The sequence below is a fragment of the Schistocerca cancellata genome, chromosome 5 (assembly GCF_023864275.1).
Source record: "Schistocerca cancellata isolate TAMUIC-IGC-003103 chromosome 5, iqSchCanc2.1, whole genome shotgun sequence".
Lineage (NCBI taxonomy): Eukaryota > Metazoa > Arthropoda > Insecta > Orthoptera > Acrididae > Schistocerca > Schistocerca cancellata.
In genome coordinates this window covers 733,224,142-733,246,571 of record NC_064630.1, presented here as the reverse complement: position 1 = coordinate 733,246,571, position 22,430 = coordinate 733,224,142, and the positions used below count along the sequence as shown (strand labels likewise).

The window sequence follows — 22,430 nt, the reverse complement described above, 5'->3', positions numbered from 1 at the left end:
CCCAACCCACCTCAATAATAAATTTGTGATCCCTTGATGTCTCAGAATGTGTCATATCAACCGATACTTTCTTGTAGTCAGGTTGTCCCACAAATTTCTTTCCTTCCCAATTCTATTCAGTACCACCTCATTAGTTACATGACCTACCCATCTAATCTTCAGTATTCTTCCGTTGCATCACATTTCAAAAACTTCAATTTTCCTCTTGTCTGAACTGTTTATTGTCCATGTTCACTTCCATATATATGGCTACACTGCACAGAAATACTTTCAAAAAAAGACTTCCCAGCACATATGTCTACATTTGATGTTAACAAACCTCTCTTATCCACACATACTTTTCTTGTCATGGCAGTCTACACTTTGCATCCCCTCTACTTCGACAATTATCAGTAATTTTCTGCTCAAATAGCAAAACGTTAAGTGCCTTGTTTCCTAATCTAATTCTCTCACCATCACCTGATTTAATCTCACTACATTTCGTTATCCTTATTTTGCCTTTTTTGATGTTCATTTTATATCCTCCTTTCAAGACATTGTACATTCCATTCAACTGCTCTTCTAAGCCCTTTTCCATCTCTAACAGAATTACAATGTCATCGACAAACCTCAAGTTTTTATGTCTTCTCCCTCAACTTTAATTCCTACTTAAAATTTTTCTTCTTTTATTTCACTGCTTGTTCACTGTACAGATTGAATAACAATAGGTATAGGCTACAACATGGTCTCACACCCTTGTCAACCACTGCTTCTCTTTAACACTCCTCATCTTTCATAACTGCCGTCTGGTTTCTGCAGAAGTTGTAAATAGCTTTTGCACCCTGTATTTTACCCCTTCTACCTTCAGAATTTCAAAGAGAGTATTCCAGTCAATATTGTAAAAAGCTTTTGCTAAGTCTACAAATGCTATGTAATATACTTTCAAAAACTCATAGAATGATACAATACCAGCAGGAAAAAAATATCATGTTTCTAATATTTATCATATGTTCATGAGTAACATAACTACATCCACGTTTCATGTATCTATAGATTTTAACATATAATCACACATTGCACTGAATTATTCTTACTCCCTTTTGTTCTGTTGAAACTGATGCAAATTCTTTCTGCACAGATCCATGCCATTTGTAATTCTTAGAAAATAAATATGCTACACCGATAGCATTTCAATTAAGTAAAACAACTGTAACATGTATTCCCAGACAGCCAAATGTATCTTGTGTTAATGCAGCTCTATTACTGAATTATGCTGTCGTGCGTTTTTAATTATAGTCAGATCTGATTTTGTCTGTGTAATTGGTCAACACCAATAAAGTCTAATTATTTATGTAAATAAATTTGATCTGCATTAAGTCTCGGATAACACATAGGAAGAAACTAAGTACAGTGGTTGAAAAAAGTTTGCTACTTTGCTTGAAAGTTATTTTAACACAAAAAAAAAAAAAAAAAAAAGTCCAGTGGCATCTTATTGTGACTAATTCAGAAAGTACTGAGAGAAAAATCATTATCTTCATAACAAAACAAATTCATAATCTCAAATTTAATTACTAACAATAGACAGAATAATTATTGATTCTAGGGATGCTTCAAAGGGCTGGATTTTGGTTTTGGTTTCTGGCCATCTCTGTGTGTAGCAGTCCGTATTTTCAGCCACGTAGTCTCATTCCAAAATATGTCCCGGATGTAACTAACAAGTGGTGAGTAAATTTGGAATGGTCCACTCAGCAGCAACATAATGCCAGCTGAACTGCTGCTCACATACACACATTTACATAGACACATTTCCTCATGTGCCACTTTAAGTTGTACAAAATTTACAAGCTTCTAACTAAATATGAGACTCATCATGTTTATTTTACAAAACATTTTCATAATTTTGCACAGCTTGCATTCTCTTTATCACAGTATCAAATGAATGAAAGAAAATATGGTCATTCTTAACATATCTGTGTAGAAACCTTAAAAAGAAAAAAATTACTTGCACAAAAATAATCAGCTCTGGACAAAGAAAATTGTGGAACTATTTCTTTCCAGTTAATGACCTGGACAAAGTTCATCCATCCATTTCTGTTCACATCTTCAGCGGTGCATAAATGCTTCAGTTTTTCTTATTGTACAAAATGTGTACATTTTCAATGTTAAACCAGCTCATTCATTGATGCTTCCCTAGCTGGGCCTCAGAACATGTCATCATGGCTGAGATCCGGAATATACTGCAAACCACGCTCCTTTAGTGCTTTTGCCAGCAGCCTCTCTCGCTCCTGACGTGCCTCTTGTTCACGACGCTGTGAGTCAAGGATGTCATCTACAGATACTTTATTCAGTGGGAGATCATTTTCTTTAGCTGGGTCCTGCAACATATAAAGTATATGAAAGACATTATGTAAATTATCCCCTATTAAATAAAATGAAAGCATCTGCTAAATACCAACTTCCAAAATTCAACCAACTTGAGTTACACTGTTTTTAATATGCTTTCGATGTACTGAACACTTAAAAATGTTAGAGGCTTTAAAGTAGCTGTACACATTTCAAATACACCCTCCATCTCACGAGTTGCATTACTATGCCGCGATACTAAAAAATTTTCACAAATATAACAAAAATGTTTCCTGTAAAAATAAAATAAAAATAAAAAAGGGAAAAAATACGGACATGCAGAGATTGAATAGAATTCTACAATGTATGAAAGTTGAGGCAGCAAGCCTTAATTTTTTTTTACGCCTTTAGAAATGCTACTGATAAAGCCTTTTATTCTACTATTTCTAAAGACATGAGTAATAAAGTAATTGTAAAACAAGTAATGCAAACAGTTTACGCACATGTCAAGAAATCAGAAATTTACCATGTCTGCACAAAATGAGTCTGAATTATACACGAACTTTTGCAGGTTTATGATGGGTGCTTGTTACATTTTTGATGTAAGGAAACTTCTATCTTCAATGGTTCACTACAAAGTTTATTACTTCAATCACCTTCACAATGGTCAACATACTGAAAACTCTAATATAGATACACTTCTATAGTTTTATATATTGTATTGTATGTATGTATTCCTGTACTCATGAAACTGCACTGCAACTGTTGGAGTACATTTCACACGATACATTTAACAGTACCACATCCCAAGTTACTTTACCCAGAACTTAGGGTCAGGGGAGAATTACGGGATGGGATGAGAAGGAAAGACTGCTTGTGACTGCACCAGACAAGATTTGAAAACCTGAGAGCTTATTACCCTATCTAACACCTTTAAACTCTCAGGGTTACAAATCTCATCCAATGCAGTCCCCATGAGTCAGTCTTTTCTTCTCATCCCATCTGTAATTCTCCCTTGACTTGGGTTCTGGACAACTTTCTATGACTCTCAATTTCCTAAACCTGGCCACTCCTTTTAATTCATCCCTCTTCCTTCGCCTTCAACCTTTCTGCCTGAAGAATCCAATGATTCCAAAAGCTTGCACATTTCCTGAACTTTTATATTGCTTTTTCTCCTGCCACCATTTGGTGAGTAGATTTTTTGTTGATATCTGGGCTGCAGAAGAGCCATGACAATATTGAAATGGACATCTTGTTCTATCTCCCCCAATCCACTCTTCCATGTCACCGTGTGCTATGCACAACTACCTCCTCTGGCTCAACCAGTGCCACTTTCTGTTCTGTGCACTTGCTATCTCTGCCTCCCAGCCATCAACTACTCCTCCCTCCCACTTCCACCTCCTTTCTCCCTTTTTTATTATTCATCTGGAAGCTATGTTCTCTTATGTCTATTGATGATTTAACACTTCATCTACATGACAAGATATAACCTTTATTCCTCCCATTGTTTATATTCCACCAGGGATCCCTCCTTAATATATTTATATAAATATCCATAAAATGGCTATATAAATACAACTGAACAGTGCTCTTGTAATAACAGCATCATCAGTGATGCTCATCATGAAATCTATAATATGCTGATTCACTCTGAGAGCTTGAATATACTGAGACAACTCTTTATTGGGGAAGAGAGTAATCACTGCACAGAAATATGGTAAATGAATGAAATATGACTTCCATCTTCGAATCCATTGTAGATGTTGGTCATAGTGAAAATAATGTCACTACACATTTACTTTCCTGAAGTTCCTCAACCACAGGTAATGAAGGATGTGAGTATAAATAACAACATAAGGAAGAGTTCAGACGGCCTGTAAAGACCATGCTCGTAGTAAAACGCAAGTATACGAATTGTTTTCTCAGTTTAAAAAGGGAGAAATGGTGGTTGAAGATCAGCCCCGTTCCAGTCGACCTGCAACTGCTCGAAGCGAAGACAACATCGACAAAATCAGAGATCTCATCAGTGAAGATTGATGCAGGACAATCGACCAACTTGAGAACTTGTCCGGGTTGTCCTGGAGCTCAATTCAGCGCATCTTGACCATCAATTTGGGGATGCAAAGAGTGGCAGCAAAATTCGTGCCAAAGCTTGTTACCGGAGATCAAAGGGACCGTCGCGTTCAAGCCTGTCTCAAAATGAAGGACGCGTTCAAAGATGATCCACATTTTTTCAATAAAATCATTACAGGTGATGAGTCATGGTGCTATGGGTACAATCCAGAAAGTAAACAACAGTCATCACCTGGCTGACCTCGACCAAAAAAAGCGACAAGTGAAAGTCAAATGTGAAAATAATGTTGATCCATTTTTTTGACACCAAAGGGAACGTACACACTGAATTTGTCTCTGAAAACCAGACATTTTACATGTTCTGTGTTTTGCTGAAACATAGCCTTTAATTCTGGCCCAAGTGGGTGTAGGCGGCACGTCAAGAGGGAGCAGAGATGGCAAACCATGACCGCAGAGTCCAAGTAAACCTGGATGGCAACTGCTTCCAATTCAGTATGAAGGGCGATCCATGTACCAACAACAACCCTATGAACAAATGTGAATGCACCATCAGAAGCCCTCAAAGTGCTGACAGAGCACAGAACCTATGAAGGGTCGGTGAGTGATAATTGGTAAAACGAGATTACTGGAGAATGACAAGCTGTGGAGCAAAAGAAAATAAGGGACTGCAACTCCAGAAGATGATAGTAGTATTCACTGCAACTCCATTGAAAAAGTATGAAACGGGAATTCCAAGTGGAAGGCTAAGGGGCCGAAACTGGTCGTGCTGCTGAGCCACCAGCCACCATCAGCCACTAACAAGGATGGGGTGATATCCATAAACGAGATGTCTGATTCATGTTGTGACACACACTACCCCTCCCCCCCCCCTCCTCCGCCTCGTCGTCGTCATTATCATAGCTCGAGTAGGGCACACAGACTGTGGGTCCTGCGGCCAACTTGTGTGACTTGTGGCAGAAGACCACTGGTCTCAGACACTGGGGGAAGGGGTTCCGGGAGGGGAGGAAGACTCACCACGGGCAGGCACTGAAGAATGGGGACACTTCTCCAGCTGGGTACAGGGAGCAGCACTCAGAGGAGAGGACATGGGAACAGCAGGGGAAGCAGATAGGAGAGCGGAGGGGGGGGGGGGGGGGCAATAAGGATGAGGAAAGAGGTGGAAAGGACTTGAGGCAGCAAAATTACATACCACAGACACAGGGTGAAGACAGTCCTATTTCTGACGAGTCTCAGCATTTGATAAATGATCAACTGATTTATACTCCTGTATCTTCTTTTCCTTCTTTTAAACCAGACAACATACAGATGACAGAATAACAGGGGCTGCCCTCGCAGAGTGGCTCTCCGCATTCACCACATACAGGGTCCACTGTACAGCTGGAAGATGTGTGCTGGAAATGCGAACACTGGAAACCCCTCACAGGTGGCAGGATGTAAGGCTTCAAGTCACACTGGTAACACACAACCTCGACCTCCGGTAGAGTACCCCTTCAAATGCCGGAATAAAAGCACTGGTATCAACAAAATTGTCTCTATCCATGCCAAACAAAATGAATGTGTTGCCATTCCAGATTGGTGCGGAGTTCCTCATCAGCTTCAAGGATGAGGTTCCTATGAAACATGACTTCCTGAACCATATTCAAAGACTGGTGAAGAGTACTGGACACAGGGATGTCGACAAGGTGGCCACAGGCACAAAGGGCCACAGGTTGGGTGACAGGAGTACTTTTCATCAAAAACAAACCTGACAGTGTAGTGTTGGCTGAAGAGCCAACACAGTGTTACGAATGGAGGCCGAAATGCACGCGTTTTAGCTCACGCAGGCTGGCATTAGGACGGAAGGATTATAATGACGTGAGGTCTGGAACATGACAAGGAATTAGAATTCAGAAAGTGGACGTAATTAGTTTGATACTTAACTTTAATCCATTAATGATGAACGTCGCTCTTGACGGTACATGATTCACAATATTGTCTGTTCAGAATTCATTCTAATTACTGAATATGGCACCTTGCTAGGTCGTAGCAAATGATGTAGCTGAAGGCTATGCTAAACTGTCTTCTCTGCAAATGAGAACATATGTAGGCAGTGAACCATCGCTAGCAAAGTCGGCTGTACAACTGGGGCGAGTGCTAGGGAGTTTCTCTAGACTAGGCCTGCCGTGTGGCGGCGCTCGGTCTGCAATCACTGATAGTGGCGACACGCGGGTCCGACGTATACTAACGGACCGCGGCCGATTTAAAGGCTACCACCTAGCAAGTGTGGTGTCTGCCGGTGACACCACAGACAGCATCTTAATCAGAATTCTGCTTCACCACACTTGTCTTCAATAGTTTCCATGAAAAATAACAGGTTTATGGTGGTGAGAGCATCCCTGTCAGTCCTGGTGCAGATCTGGTAGCAGGGAAAGGTTTCACCCAAAGCCAGTGAGCCTGGCCTACTTACCAGAGTGTAGCCACGGAAAGGAAGACTGCAGGGTTATAAGAAGCAGCATTACAAGATCTGTTGCCAACTGAAGAGGCGGCCATAGAGGAATGCTTTTCACACGCAAAGTGTCCACCCTGATATCACCCACTCCAATCAGGGGCTCTCCTGTAGATGCCAACCAGCCATAGCAAGGGCAGCCATTGTTGGGAGTTCAATGCTCCCAAATGACAAGCAACCACTCTTAAGCATACAAGGGGAGATATCAGCCCAGTTATCAGAAGTGTGATTTGTGTGTTGTCAGGGGGCTCAAGCATTTGAGGAAAGGATGGAAGAGAGGGTAAGACCAAATGCCTAAGATGCTAGATAAGGTGTTCTTCCCCAGCTGGCTCACACTATGGAGAGAAAATTTAGAAGGGGAGGTCAAACCCCATTGGGGTCCATAAATGTTCAGAAGGAAAGATTAAAATGATACAGAAAGTGGAACAAAAGCCGGAAGGAATACCAGAATCCTTGAGGACAGCCAGTCCTATGTAAGCAAGGACACACAGATGGGGGGGGGGGGGGGCAGAGGAGAAGGAGGGGGGGAGGGGGGCAGGGAGGGAGGGGTACAGGGGAGGGAATGCAGCACTGGACGGAACAATGGGCCACGATAGCTCAGGGCCCTGTGTGTGCCCTGCATGAACTCATGAAAGAGCCGTGAATCCCCTGGTGATCATTTTGGTGAATGGAGAATTTCATATTCTACATTCTCCATTTTCATAATTTATATTTCACTTTGTCCCCTTTCTCATGATTTTTATAGATTATCTTTCCTTTCCTCTTATGCTCCACCTGATTTCCAATCTTTTTAAGTTACCTTATACATTTCCGGAAATGTTGCAAATAGGAAGTTGCACTGATGGCACTAACATTAAGATGACATGTAGACAACAGTGAGGTGAACATTGACAGCAACATAATATAAATCAAGAAACAAAAATGTATTATTGTAAAAATAGAAAATGCAAAAAATTACACATTGGGCCTCAGCAAATGAGCAAAGATAGTGTGATGAAACAGCTTCAAACTACGAGTTCCAGTGTAATGGTAATGTTTAGGAAACTACAAATCTGATGACGATAAAATTCACAGGCCATAATTCTGTTACAAAATTCTTACAACATCTGTGAAATGATGTATCCACATTTCAATTAAAGACAGTAATAAATGAAAACATTCTTAACAGTCAAAACAAATAAAACATTAAATATTTTTACTAAATTTCTAACAAGCCTTACTATTTCTCCAAGCAGGATTACATTTTCACCACGAACAATGATAACACCACGTTGAATATCACCATAGTCCTTGCCAACATGTATCCTCTCAATAGTGTGATGCAGGACGAGATTCGCAAACTGGTCGACACAGCGCAGGTATCCAATCAAGGTTCTTCCATCTCGCAGAAGCACCATCAGCTTTTCTGATGATTAGAAACAATGATGATTTACATATCTCTGGACATTTTCAACTACACAAATTTGCATTTAGTCTAACCCCACACACATTCGTAACAAGAATGATGCACCTTCGAAATAATTCTAAAGCAGCACACTACTGAAACATAAATACAAATAATTTTTAACTTCAGAATAAAATCAGATCACTGTTTTACAAAGAGCTGAACAGAACGTTTTCTGAGGCACATGTAGTGCCACCATTGTCAGGTGTGACCCTGTAGTATTCACGACGTACATTTGAATGTCCCAAAGAGGCAGACAGAATACCGCTTTCACATGAAACTACCTGCTGTAATTGGTCACTAGTAAAATAGCATCATGATGTGCTGCTGTTAATACTATTTGCTGTGGTGCCTCTTTCATCCATCATGCAATCAGTAATACACAATACCCAATGATGGCACACAATAACAATCAATGTTTGGAAGGAAACACACATATTTCTCTATCATTGTGTGGAGTTGTATGATTACTGTTAACAGGCAATTTTACTCTGGAGGAACAAACAAAAGAACACAATTACTTGCATTATTTGGAAATTATGTTAGAATACAAGAGGAAGTTTCATTGCCGACACACAATACAATGTACTTCAAGATAGACTGACCCTTTACCCATTCTATCACATTTATCTTCAGCCCTAAAATAGATACATTTTTGTTTCTAGGGTTAAATAAATATACTTGAACAAAAGAAAAATGGATACTTTAGGTCACACCATGGGCACAGCTGCCTCCATAAAGAACAAAGAGATACAGCAAGTAAAACAGCACAAAATATCCTCTGAAGAATAGAAAACGTGGACTGTAGTACTGGTTCACTTCTTTCAAAACTTACTGGGAACTACAGTTGTTGTTGTTGTTGTTGTTGTTGTTGTTGTTGTTTGTGGTAATTAAATGGTATGGGTCTTTCTGCCTACTTACTAACCTATTAACATTCTTCCAGCACTGGTCACAGCCTTATAATATGTATAGTCCACGGTCAGCTTACCAACTACTTAACTGCAACCTACTCGACAAATGCCATTCAAGTTTCTGCAAAAATCACAGCACATACGGACATCTGCAGAAATTTTTTCCAGTCAGGGGCACTGGGTCTAAAATTGCCATTTTTTGTATAAGTAAGTTAGACAGTTTCATTATTTGTCATGCCACAATAACTAAATTTTATAGTTGACACAAAAAACTTGTTATATCCCAGACATTTGATGGTTATCCACTAAATATATGAATAAAAACTCTGTACTTCAGATTCCAAAAGGGGCGGGGGGTGGAAAAAGGGGCGGGGGGTGGAAAAAGGGGCGGGGGGTGGAAAAAAGGGGCGGGGGGTGGAAAAAAGGGGCGGGGGGTGGAAAAAAGGGGCGGGGGGTGGAAAAAAGGGGCGGGGGGTGGAAAAAAGGGGCGGGGGGTGGAAAAAAGGGGCGGGGGGTGGAAAAAAGGGGCGGGGGGTGGAAAAAAGGGGCGGGGGGTGGAAAAAAGGGGCGGGGGGTGGAAAAAAGGGGCGGGGGGTGGAAAAAAGGGGCGGGGGGTGGAAAAAAGGGGCGGGGGGTGGAAAAAAGGGGCGGGGGGGGGGAGGGGCGGGGGGGGGAAAGGGGCGGGGGGGGGAAAGGGGCGGGGGGGAAAGGGGCGGGGGGGAAAGGGGCGGGGGGGGAAAGGGGCGGGGGGGGAAAGGGGCGGGGGAAAAAGGGGCGGGGGGGAAAAAAAAGGGGCGGGGGGGAAAAAAAAGGGGCGGGGGGGAAAAAAAAGGGGCGGGGGGGAAAAAAAAGGGGCGGGGGGGAAAAAAAAGGGGCGGGGGGGAAAAAAAAGGGGCGGGGGGGAAAAAAAAGGGGCGGGGGGGAAAAAAAAGGGGCGGGGGGGAAAAAAAAGGGGCGGGGGGGAAAAAAAAGGGGCGGGGGGGAAAAAAAAGGGGCGGGGGGGAAAAAAAAGGGGCGGGGGGGAAAAAAAAGGGGCGGGGGGGAAAAAAAAGGGGCGGGGGGAAAAAAAGGGGCGGGGGGAAAAAAAGGGGCGGGGGGAAAAAAAGGGGCGGGGGGAAAAAAAGGGGCGGGGGGGAAAAAAGGGGCGGGGGGGAAAAAAGGGGCGGGGGGGAAAAAAGGGGCGGGGGGGAAAAAAGGGGCGGGGGGGAAAAAAGGGTCGGGGGGGAAAAAAGGGTCGGGGGGGAAAAAAGGGTCGGGGGGGAAAAAAGGGTCGGGGGGGAAAAAAGGGTCGGGGGGGAAAAAAGGGTCGGGGGGGAAAAAAGGGTCGGGGGGGAAAAAAGGGTCGGGGGGGAAAAAAGGGTCGGGGGGGAAAAAAGGGTCGGGGGGGAAAAAAGGGTCGGGGGGGAAAAAAGGGTCGGGGGGGAAAAAAGGGTCGGGGGGAAAAAAGGGTCGGGGGGAAAAAAGGGTCGGGGGGAAAAAAGGGTCGGGGGGAAAAAAGGGTCGGGGGGAAAAAAGGGTCGGGGGGAAAAAAGGGTCGGGGGGAAAAAAGGGTCGGGGGGAAAAAAGGGTCGGGGGGAAAAAAGGGTCGGGGGGAAAAAAGGGTCGGGGGGAAAAAAGGGTCGGGGGGAAAAAAGGGTCGGGGGGAAAAAAGGGTCGGGGGGAAAAAAGGGTCGGGGGGAAAAAAGGGTCGGGGGGAAAAAAGGGTCGGGGGGAAAAAAGGGTCGGGGGGAAAAAAGGGTCGGGGGGAAAAAAGGGTCGGGGGGAAAAAAGGGTCGGGGGGAAAAAAGGGTCGGGGGGAAAAAAGGGTCGGGGGGAAAAAAGGGTCGGGGGGGAAAAAAGGGTCGGGGGGGAAAAAGGGTCGGGGGGAAAAAAGGGTCGGGGGGAAAAAAGGGTCGGGGGGAAAAAAGGGTCGGGGGGAAAAAAGGGTCGGGGGGAAAAAAGGGTCGGGGGGAAAAAAGGGTCGGGGGGAAAAAAGGGTCGGGGGGAAAAAAGGGTCGGGGGGAAAAAAGGGTCGGGGGGAAAAAAGGGTCGGGGGGAAAAAAGGGTCGGGGGGAAAAAAGGGTCGGGGGGAAAAAAGGGTCGGGGGGAAAAAAGGGTCGGGGGGAAAAAAGGGTCGGGGGGAAAAAAGGGTCGGGGGGAAAAAAGGGTCGGGGGGAAAAAAGGGTCGGGGGGAAAAAAGGGTCGGGGGGAAAAAAGGGTCGGGGGGAAAAAAGGGTCGGGGGGAAAAAAGGGTCGGGGGGAAAAAAGGGTCGGGGGGAAAAAAGGGTCGGGGGGAAAAAAGGGTCGGGGGGATAAAAGGGTCGGGGGGATAAAAGGGTCGGGGGGATAAAAGGGTCGGGGGGATAAAAGGGTCGGGGGGATAAAAGGGTCGGGGGGAAAAAAGGGTCGGGGGGAAAAAAGGGTCGGGGGGAAAAAAGGGTCGGGGGGAAAAAAGGGTCGGGGGGAAAAAAGGGTCGGGGGGAAAAAAGGGTCGGGGGGAAAAAAGGGTCGGGGGGAAAAAAGGGTCGGGGGGAAAAAAGGGTCGGGGGGAAAAAAGGGTCGGGGGGAAAAAAGGGTCGGGGGGAAAAAAGGGTCGGGGGGAAAAAAGGGTCGGGGGGAAAAAAGGGTCGGGGGGGAAAAAAGGGTCGGGGGGGAAAAAAGGGTCGGGGGGGAAAAAAGGGTCGGGGGGGAAAAAAGGGTCGGGGGGGAAAAAAGGGTCGGGGGGGAAAAAAGGGTCGGGGGGGGGAAAAAAGGGTCGGGGGGGGAAAAAAGGGTCGGGGGGGGAAAAAAGGGTCGGGGGGGGAAAAAAGGGTCGGGGGGGGAAAAAAGGGTCGGGGGGGAAAAAAGGGTCGGGGGGGGAAAAAAGGGTCGGGGGGGAAAAAAGGGTCGGGGGGAAAAAAGGGTCGGGGGGAAAAAAGGGTCGGGGGGAAAAAAGGGTCGGGGGGAAAAAAGGGTCGGGGGGAAAAATGGGGCGGGGGGAAAAATGGGGCGGGGGGAAAAATGGGGCGGGGGGAAAAATGGGGCGGGGGGAAAAATGGGGCGGGGGGAAAAATGGGGCGGGGGGAAAAATGGGGCGGGGGGAAAAATGGGGCGGGGGGAAAAATGGGGCGGGGGGAAAAATGGGGCGGGGGGAAAAATGGGGCGGGGGGAAAAAAGGGGCGGGGGGAAAAAAGGGGCGGGGGGAAAAAGGGGCGGGGGGAAAAAAGGGGCGGGGGGGAAAAAGGGGCGGGGGGGAAAAAGGGGCGGGGGGGAAAAAGGGGCGGGGGGAAAAAGGGGCGGGGGGGAAAAAGGGGCGGGCGGGAAAGGGAAGGGAATCATGAAAGGAAATGGGGGACAAGTGTCTGCCTACATGACTTGGGACTTAGAGAAAGACAACTGAGGCCAAGGATTGGAGAGAAGGTCTTTGATAGTAAAGACCAAAGGGTGATGAGAGCAGCATCGGTATTTAGCCTGTAGGCTGCTCAGTGAGACGGTATGTATTAAAACACAGTTTGGAGCGGTCTGAGTAACAAAATGGAGGGTCTTGTTAATGGCTAGCAGCTCTGCTGTGAGCACACTACATGATCCCAAAAGTAAATGGTGTTCTATGCCAGTAGGAGAGACAGTGGCGTATTCCTTCTTATTCATCATTTTAGAACCACCAGCGTGAAAGATGGCAGCACCCTGGAATTCTTTAAGGATGGAACATACAAGATGCCAGAGTATCATAGGGATGACAGAGGCCTTAGAACCCTGGAATAGGTCAGTCATAATCCGTGGTGTAGGCACAATAGAAGAGGGTGGAGAGGGGGTGGGGGAGGGAGGGAGGGAGGGGGAAGGGTGCAGGAGGAAATAAATGGGGCACATTCCACTGAGTGGAGATGGAAATCCCAAAGGAGGGAAGTGAGACGGATTCCAACCAGCAATCCCTCTTTTGCAAAAAGGACGGGATACTTGGGATAGAAAAATCATCAAATAATGACTGTGTAGGGAACAAGTGGTTTACTGTCATATTTGTAGAGGGGGAATCCCCACTTCTGCAAGGAGACTCTCAATGGGGCTAGTGTGAAAGCACTGATAGCCACACACACCCCCTAACAATGACACAATGAAGTAGTTTCAGAGTGGAAGGTGCTGCTGAACCACCAGCTTGACAACCATAATCTAGCCTGTACAAAGCCAGAGCACAGTAAAATGGAGAAGAGTAGCAAGGTCTACACTCAAGATGTATGAGCCAGGAGGTGGACAGCCTTAAGCTACCACATGCAGGCAGTCTTCAGGTGACAAGTATGGGACTGCCATATCAGCTTAAGAAAAGAGGCCCAAGAAATGGGACTGTGCTACAACATCTAGGCACTGGTTGCCCAATTCAAGTTCGGGATTGGGTTGTACTGTGGGTCGATAGTAAAAATGCATAACCCGTGGTTTGGAGATAGAAAGTTGGAAGGAATGGGAAAGGACCCACACAGAGTCCCATCGGAGGGCACCCTGGTGGTGCAATTCAGCAGATGCTACTGACTGGGAGCTGCACAAGGTGCAAAAAACGTCAACATATAACGCCGGGATAACTGGAGGCCCAACAGAGGTTACAAGCCCACTGACGGTGATGAAGAGTGTGACGCTTAACACAGAACCTTTGGGAGACCATTCTTCTGGAACCAAGGTGAGCTGAGTGAAGAGCCTACTCTAACCCAGAATAGCTGGTGAGATAAAAACTCAGATGAAAATTGGAAGGCGGCTGTGAAAGCCCCAGTCATGGAGGGTAACTAAAATTGGGATGGTGCCAAGCCATGTCAACCGTGTATGTCCAATTCGGAGATGGCAGAGAACAACTGAGCCCCTACGCATGCCCCTCAAGGATGAGTTCCATACAGCCGTGGACGACTTGACTATGCGGAACTTATTTGGCGTGTTCAAGACGGATCATTCAGAGCTACAGACATCACAGACCTTGCGATGTAGGGCTGACCGGAGGTCTCTTTCCACAAGACCAAGCTCCAGGGATGGCGAAGTGATGGCCTGCTTGGCAAACCGATCGATACGTTCGTTTCCTGGAATGCCGATGTGGCCCAGGGTCCACACAAATGTTGCTGAATGACCACACTCGGCGAGAGCAAAAACAGCATGTGGAATACCACGCACCAAAGGGTCCCGAGAAAAACACTGGTCAAGTGCTTGCAATCCACTCAGGGAGTCACTGCATATGACAAATGACTCCCCAGGGCAAGAGGAAAGGTGAGCGAGTGCACGATAAAGAGCAACCAGCTCTGCAGTGAAAACACTGCTCCCACAAGGCAGGGATGCTGCTCAACGTAGTCGCCGTGGATGAAAACAAACCCAGTGCATCCATCGACCACACAACCATCGGTGTAGACTACATCTGCATCGCGAAATGAGGCAAGAAGAGCCAGGAATTGTTGATGAAGACTGGAAGGTGGAACGGAGGACTTGGAGTTGCAGGACAAAGCCAAGCAAAGCCGCAAGTGAGGGAGGGACCAAGGAGGGGTAGAAGAAGAGGGCCAGAAGGATGAAGGAAGGGGAAAGGACTCGAGTGATGAGAGAAGGGAATGAACGTGGACCACGATCAGGAGCCTGACCTAGGCCGCCGTTGTGGGGAGGGGAGTGCAGAAGATGGAAATAGGACCCTGCAGGTTGAGTGGTCGGGCGAGGCAGGGATGCGGGCGATGTATGACGCAAGCAACTGTTGTCGGCGGAATCTTAGGGGAGGGATTCCAGCTTCTACAACAAGGCTAGGCACCGGACTAGTGCGGAAGGCACCTGTCACCAGTCTGACGCCACAATGGAGAATCGGGTTGAGGATCTACAATGTTGAAGGTGCTGCTGAGTCGTACACCATGCTCCAGTAGTCGAGACGGGACTGGACTAAGGCCTTGTAGAGCTGTAGGAGGGTTGTTCGTGCAGCCCCCCAAATGGTGTGGCTGAGGCAGCGAAGGATGTTTAAGTGCCGCCAGCATCGTTGTTTAAGCTTGCAAAGATGAGGTGTGCAAGTGAGCTGAGCATCAAACAGCATGCCAAGGAAGCGATGCATCTCCTCAATACAAAGGAGTTCATTAGCAAGGTAGAGCTCTGGATGGAGGTGGACCGTGCGACAATGACAGAAATGCATCACTAGGGTCTTGGAGGCTGAGAACTGAAAACCATAGTTGGATGCCCAAAAATGTGCCTTATGGATAGATCACTGAAGCCGCCATTCAGCGACACTGATGCTTGGGGAACTGTAACAAAGACAAAAGTCATCGGCATATAGAAAGGAACAGACCGATGAGCCCACCACGGCCGCAAGACCATTAATTGCCACCAAAAGGAGGGGAACACTGAGAACTGAGCTCTGCGGGACACCGTTCTCCTGAATATGAGCAGAGCTAATATATGTGCCAAATCGAACCCGAAAGGAGAGATTGGAGAGGAAAACTCGTAGAAAAATCGGAAGTGGACCCTGTGAGCCCCATTCATGCAGCATAGCAAGGATATGATGGTGCCAGGTGGTATCGTATGCCTTCCGAAGATCAAAGAAAACAGCAACTAGATTTTTTTTTTTTTTTTTTTTTTGTGTGGTTTTAGGGCGCAAAACTTCTATGGTCATTAGCGCCCAGCCCGTGACTTAAGACAGTAAAAAACCGAAATTTAAAACCAGCAGCAATGGGAACAAAGTCAGAAAATTGGAGAAACTAAAAATAGAAGACTGCTTAAAAATCCACTACAGAAAGGGGGTGATTGTCCCCAAAAAAGGCTTCAAATGACTGACGTCATTTCACTGTCACTAATAAACTGTAGAACGCGGTCGGCGGAGCGCGTGTCATCTGCTAAAATCGACGATAGATCAGGCGATAGCTGTAGACGGGAGCGTAACGGATTAAAATAGGGGCATTCAATTAAAAGGTGTCTTACCGTCCACAGCTGGGAGCAGTGGGGACAGAGTGGGGGAGGATCGCCGCTTAAAAGATGTCGATGGCTAAAACGACAATGCCCTATCCGGAGTCTAGCTAAAATTACCTCCTCCCGACGACGCGTTCGGGAGGAAGAGGTCCAAGCGCAAGGAAGGGCTTTCACTTCCCGCAATTTATTACAGGGAAGTGCCGACCAATGGGCATGCCATAATTGAGCAACATGGCGACATAAATCGTTCCGAAGATCGGTGAAGGGAAGCGACTGAATAGCTGGCCGAGGAAGAGAGACTGCGGCCTTGGCCGCTATATCGGCCGCCTCATTCCCACAGATACCAGCGTGTCCCGGGAGCCAGAGGAACGCCACCGAGACGCCCCTCAGGTGAAGCAAGCGCAGACAGTCCTGAATCCGGTGGACCAGAGGGTGCACAGGGTAAAGAGCTTGGAGACTGAGGAGAGAGCTGAGAGAATCTGAGCAGATAACGTACTGTATCCGCTGATGGCGGCGGATGTAGTGGACAGCCTGGAGAACAGCGTAAAGCTCCGCAGTATAAACCGAACACTGGTCGGGAAGCCGAAAGCGATTTGGGGTGTCGCCAACAATATAGGCACTCCCTACACCTAACGATGTTTTCGAGCCGTCGGTGTAAATAAATGTGGCGTCCGTCATTTCTGCACATAGAGCAGCAAATGCCCGACGATAAACAAGTGTAGGGGTACCATCTTTGGGAAATTGACAAAGGTCACGGAGCAGGCAGATCCGGGGACGGAGCCAAGGCGGTGCTGTACCCCAAGTTGTCAGGAAGGTTTTAGGAAAGCGGAAGGAAAGAGAATGGAGCAGTTGACGGAAGCGGACTCCCGGGGGTAGTAGGGAGGAGGGGCGGCCTGCATACCCTACATCAAAGGAGGCGTCGAAAAAAAGGTCGTGGGCTGGATTAGCAGGCATGGAAGACAGACGGCTAGCATAACGACTCAGGAGGACTGCTCGCCGATTGGACAGCGGAGGTTCAGCAGTCTCAGCATAAAGGCTTTCCACAGGGCTAGTGTAAAAAGCTCCAGACACTAAACGTAATCCACGGTGGTGGATAGAGTCGAGACGCCGAAGAATAGACGGCCGAGCAGAGGAGTAGACTATGCTTCCATAATCCAATTTCGAGCGCACTAAGGCGCGATAGAGGCGGAGAAGGACCACTCGGTCCGCTCCCCAGGAGGTACCATTCAGGACACGGAGGGTGTTAAGTGATCGCAGACAGCGAGCCGAAAGATAGGAAACGTGGGAGGACCAGCATAGTTTTCTGTCAAACATAAGACCCAAGAATTTAGCGACGTCTGAAAACGGAAGGTTGACAGGACCTAGATGTAAGGAGGGCGGAAGAAACTCCGTACGTCGCCAAAAATTGACACAAACGGTCTTACTGGGTGAAAAACGGAAGCCAGTTTCGATGCTCCACGAGTGGAGGCGATCGAGACATCCTTGAAGACGTCGTTCAAGAAGGCTGGTCCGTTGAGAGCTGTAGTAGATCGCAAAATCGTCCACAAAGAGGGAGCCCGAGACATCAGGAGGGAGACAATCCATAATTGGATTTATGGCGATGGCAAATAGTACAACACTCAGCACGGATCCCTGGGGTACCCCGTTTTCTTGGGAGAAAGTACGGGAGAGAGTAGTGTTCACCCGCACCCGAAAAGTGCGCTCTGCCATAAATTCGCGAAGAAAAAGGGGCAGCCGGCCTCGAAAGCCCCAAGAGAACAGTGTGCGGAGGATGCCTGTCCTCCAACAGGTATCGTATGCTCTCTCCAGATCAAAAAATATTGCTACCGTTTGGCGTTGCCGGAGAAAATTGTTCATGATATAAGTGGAGAGAGCGACAAGATGGTCAACTGCAGAACGATGCTTCCGAAATCCGCATTGGGCTGGTGTTAAAAGGCTGCGGGATTCCAGCCACCAAGCTAAACGGTAATTCACCATACGCTCCAAAACCTTACAGACACTACTCGTGAGAGAAATGGGGCGATAGCTAGAGGGGAGATGTTTGTCCTTTCCAGGTTTCGGAACGGGAACGACAATAGCTTCCCGCCACCGTCTGGGAAAGGTGCTGCCGGTCCAAATTCGATTATAAAGGCGAAGGAGGTAACGCAGACTATGGGTGGATAAATGCAGCAACATTTGGACATGGATACCATCCGGTCCTGGGGCGGAGGAGCGAGAAGATGAGAGGGCATGTTGGAGTTCCCGCATGGAGAAAACAGTGTTGTAGCTTTCGTGATTTTGGGAGGAGAAAGCAAGAGGTCGCACTTCCGCTGCACGTTTCTTCGGGAGAAACGCTGGCGGGTAATTTGAAGAGCTCGAAATCGCAGCAAAGTGCTGACCCAACGAGTTAGAAATTGCGACGGGGTCCACTAAGGTATCATGCGCGACAGTGAGCCCAGAAACCGGGGAGAAACTAGGCGCGCCTGAGAACCGTCGAAGCCGACTCCAAACTTCCGAGGAGGGAGTGAAGGTGTTAAATGAGCTAATAAAGAATTTCCAGCTTGCCTTCTTGCTATCGCGGATGACGCGACGGCATCGCGCACGGAGCTGCTTATAGCGGATACAGTTGGCCAAAGTAGGATGGTGACGGAAAATGCGAAGAGCACGTCGCCGCTCACGTATTGCGTCACGGCATGCCTCGTTCCACCAAGGAACTGGGGGGCGCCGGGGCAATTCGGAGGTGCGTGGTATTGAACGTTCCGCAGCTGTAAGGATAACGTCGGTAATGTGTGTGACCTCATCGTCGACGCTGGGAAAGCGACGGTCATCGAATGTCGCGAGAGACGAAAAAAGTGTCCAATCGGCTTGGGCAAACTTCCAGCGTCGCGGGCGGATATATGGCAGTTGAGGCTGCAGTCTGAGGACACATGGAAAGTGGTCACTCGAGTGTGTATCATCAAGGGCGAACCATTCGAAGCGCCGAGCTAGCGGAACAGTACCGACCGCAAGGTCCAAATGAGATAAGGTTGTCGTGGAGGCAGACAAAAATGTGGGGACCCCAGTGTTGAGGCAAACTAGATCCGCTTGGTGGAAGACGTCTAGCAATACGGAGCCACGTGGACAAGGGTGTGGAGATCCCCAAAGCGGGTGGTGGGCATTGAAGTCCCCAACCAGCAAATAGGGGGGTGGAAGCTGACCAAGAAGATGAAGGAGATCAGCTCGTGCCATTGGTGTGGACGATGGAATGTATACAGTACAAAGAGAGAACGTGTATCCGGAAAGTGAAAGACGGACGGCGACAGCTTGGAAGGAAGTGTTTAAGGGGATTGGGTGATAATGGAGAGTATCACGGAGAAGAATCATGAGTCCTCCATGGGCTGGAGAGCCTTCAACAGAGGGGAGATCATATCGGACAGACTGAAAATGAGGGAGAACAAAGCGGTCATGGGGACGCAGCTTTGTTTCCTGAAGACAGAAGATGACCGGCGAGTAGGAGCGTAAGAGGACCGACAATTCATCCCGATTGGCTCGAATGCCGCGGATATTCCAGTGGATAATGGACATGGGGTGAAAAGAGAATGGAGGAATGGGACCAAAGTTGCTGTCAACTCAAAGACTGCTCGGAGCTAGCAACCGACAGCATGGAATGGCATTCAGCCGAAGGCAGAAGATCCTGATCCATAAGTTGGTCAGGAGCAGTCCCTGCCACCAGCGATCGGCCGGTTGACCGGCCACCAGCAGTGCGCCTCGGCGACACAGAAGATGGCCGAGGGCGATTTCCGCCAGGTGGTGCTGTAGAGGGGGCACGCCTTGGCGGAGAAGGAGAGGAACTGGGTTTCTTTGTAGCCTTCTTGGAAGAATGTTGTTTAGAGGAAGGAGGAACCGATGGTTGTGAAGCTGCGGTCCGTAAAAACTCTTCACGAGTATGCTCTTTTTTCGAAGACTTGGCGTCCGACTTTTGGGCTCGAGATGTAGCAGAACCCGACGAAGGGTGAGCCATAGAGTGGGCAGGCGAAAGGGGTGAGGTTGAACGAGCGATCTTTGCGCTGGCCGATCTGACGACCGTGGTACTAAAGGTGAGGTCGCAAGTCTGCGTGGCCGCCTCCTTTGTTGGCCGAGGAGAAGCAAGGACAGTGCTGTATTTTCCTGTCTGAGGCACGGTGGGCTTGCGACTGGCGAATAATTTTCGAGCAGCAAAGGTCGACACCTTTTCCTTCACCCTTATTTCCTGGATGAGCTTCTCATCCTTAAAAACGGGGCAATCTCGAGAGGAAGCAGCGTGGTCACCCATACAGTTGATGCAGCGAGGGGATGGAGGTGGACAAGCACCCTCATGGGCATCCGTGCCACACGTAACACATTTGGCTGGATTGGAACAGGACTGGCTGGTGTGATTGAACCGCTGACATCGATAGCAACGCGTAGGGTTTGGGACGTAAGGGCGAACGGAAATTATCTCATAGCCTGCTTTGATTTTCGATGGGAGTTGAACTGTGTCAAATGTCAAGAAGACAGTGCGGGTTGGAATGATGTTCGTGTCAACCCGTTTCATTACTCTATGAACTGCCGTTACGCCCTGGTCTGACAGATAGTGCTGAATTTCGTCGTCAGACAATCCATCGAGGGAGCGTGTATAAACGACTCCACGCGAGGAATTCAAGGTACGGTGCGGTTCCACCCGGACAGGGAAGGTGTGGAGCAGAGAAGTACGCAGCAATTTTTGTGACTGGAGGGCACTGTGTGTTTCTAACAACAGGGTGCCATTCCGTAATCTGGAACAAGACTTTACAGGACCTGCTATTGCGTCGACTCCTTTCTGAATAATGAAAGGGTTGACCGTGGAGAAGTCGTGACCTTCATCAGACCGAGAAACAACAAGGAACTGTGGCAACGATGGAAGAATCGTCTGTGGCTGAGACTCAGTATGCTTACGTTTGTGACTAGACTTAGTGGAAGGTGAGGAAACCATTGCGGAAGAATCCCCCATGATTACCGGCGTCTCCGATGGCGCGCTCCTCCCTTGTGGGGGCCCTCTCTGAGGGCACTCCCGCCTTAGGTGATTGTTCACACCTCAGGTCACACCTCCCGACAAACGGACGGAGGGACCAATCGGCATTTTCGGAAGGTATCAGCTCGGGTAATCACCCCTCCCTGGGCCTGGCCGTTACCAGGGGGTACGTACGTGTCCTACCTGTCTACCCGGGGCGGGGAATTACGCGTTACCCCGTCACCGGCTACGCACGAAGGGCGTGGGTCGGCCTTCAGACACGCACAGGGAGGAAGAAAGAGAAAGGGAAGGGAAGGAAGTGAGGTCTCAAACGCCGCAGCGGAGAAAAGAGAAAGAGAAGAGGTAAGGAAAAGAGATGGACAAAGGAAGGAAAAAGACAGAAGGACAAAGGAAGGACAAAGGAAGGAAGAAGACATAAAAGCAAGGAAGGCAAGAAATGCAGTACATTTACGAGCGTCCGTCTCCGGACGTAGGCACAAACCATACTCCCAGATGGGGAGAAAGAGAAGGAAAGAGCCAGAGGTGAGGGGAGGAGGGGCGAAGATAGGGATGGGGAAGGATGCGGAATGGGAAGGTATGCAGCCCGGAAAGGAAGGAAGGCCACATTAGCTCGGGGTCCCGTGCTCGCTACGCACGTATCCACAAAAGAGTTGTGGACCCCCTGGGGGGACAGCAACTAGATGTTCTCGCCGAGTAAACGCTGTACGAATAGCCGACTCTAGCGAGACTAAATTGTCGATTGCTGAGCAGCCCTGATGGAAGCCCCCTGTTGCTGGGCTAGGAGGCTCCGAGCTTCGAGGATCCACATGAGCCACCGACTCACCATCCGTTCCAGGAGTTTGCACATAACGTTGGTAAGGCTGATAGGGCGATAGATATCAACCACCAGCAGATCTGCACTAGGTTTCAGCACCGGGATGGTAACGCTATCCTGCCAACGAGTTGGGAAAATGCCCTCGGTCCAGATGCGGTTAAACAGGGCGAGTAATTCACCCTGACAGTGCGCCGAGAGATGGCGAATAAACTGGTTGTGAATTCGGTCTGGACCTGGAGAGGTATCGGGGCAAGCTGCAAGGGCACTTTGGAACTCCCATTCACTAAACTGGGTGTTGTATCGCTCCCAACAGTGCATGCGAAACGACAACTGCGTACACTCAACCTGCTCTTTAATGGCACGGAATTCTGAATTCTGTGCTGTAGCCTGCTTTCGTGGAAATATTAGCTAAGTACTCTGCCAGCTGTTCGGCGATGGCGATTGGGTCAGTACAAAGTCTACCCCGAAGAGAAAGGCAAGGGACAGATGCATGAGGGCGAAAGCCAAAAATGTGCTGAACCCGCAACCACACCCGAGAT

General features: G+C 48.1%; 1 protein-coding gene across 1 annotated transcript in view; it reads right to left on the bottom strand.

The window, feature by feature from the left end:
• Positions 1–1,451: 1,451 nt before the first annotated feature.
• The window catches only part of LOC126187539 (U6 snRNA-associated Sm-like protein LSm1), a 43,243-nt gene continuing 22,264 nt past the window's right edge, over positions 1,452–22,430 (bottom strand). The window contains exons 2-3 of the mRNA XM_049928686.1: positions 8,101–8,285; positions 1,452–2,354 (exon numbers count right to left, since the gene is read on the bottom strand). Coding sequence (XP_049784643.1) covers positions 2,181–2,354; positions 8,101–8,285 — 359 coding nt within the window. The 3' untranslated portion in view covers positions 1,452–2,180. The remainder of the gene's footprint in view (positions 2,355–8,100; positions 8,286–22,430) is intronic.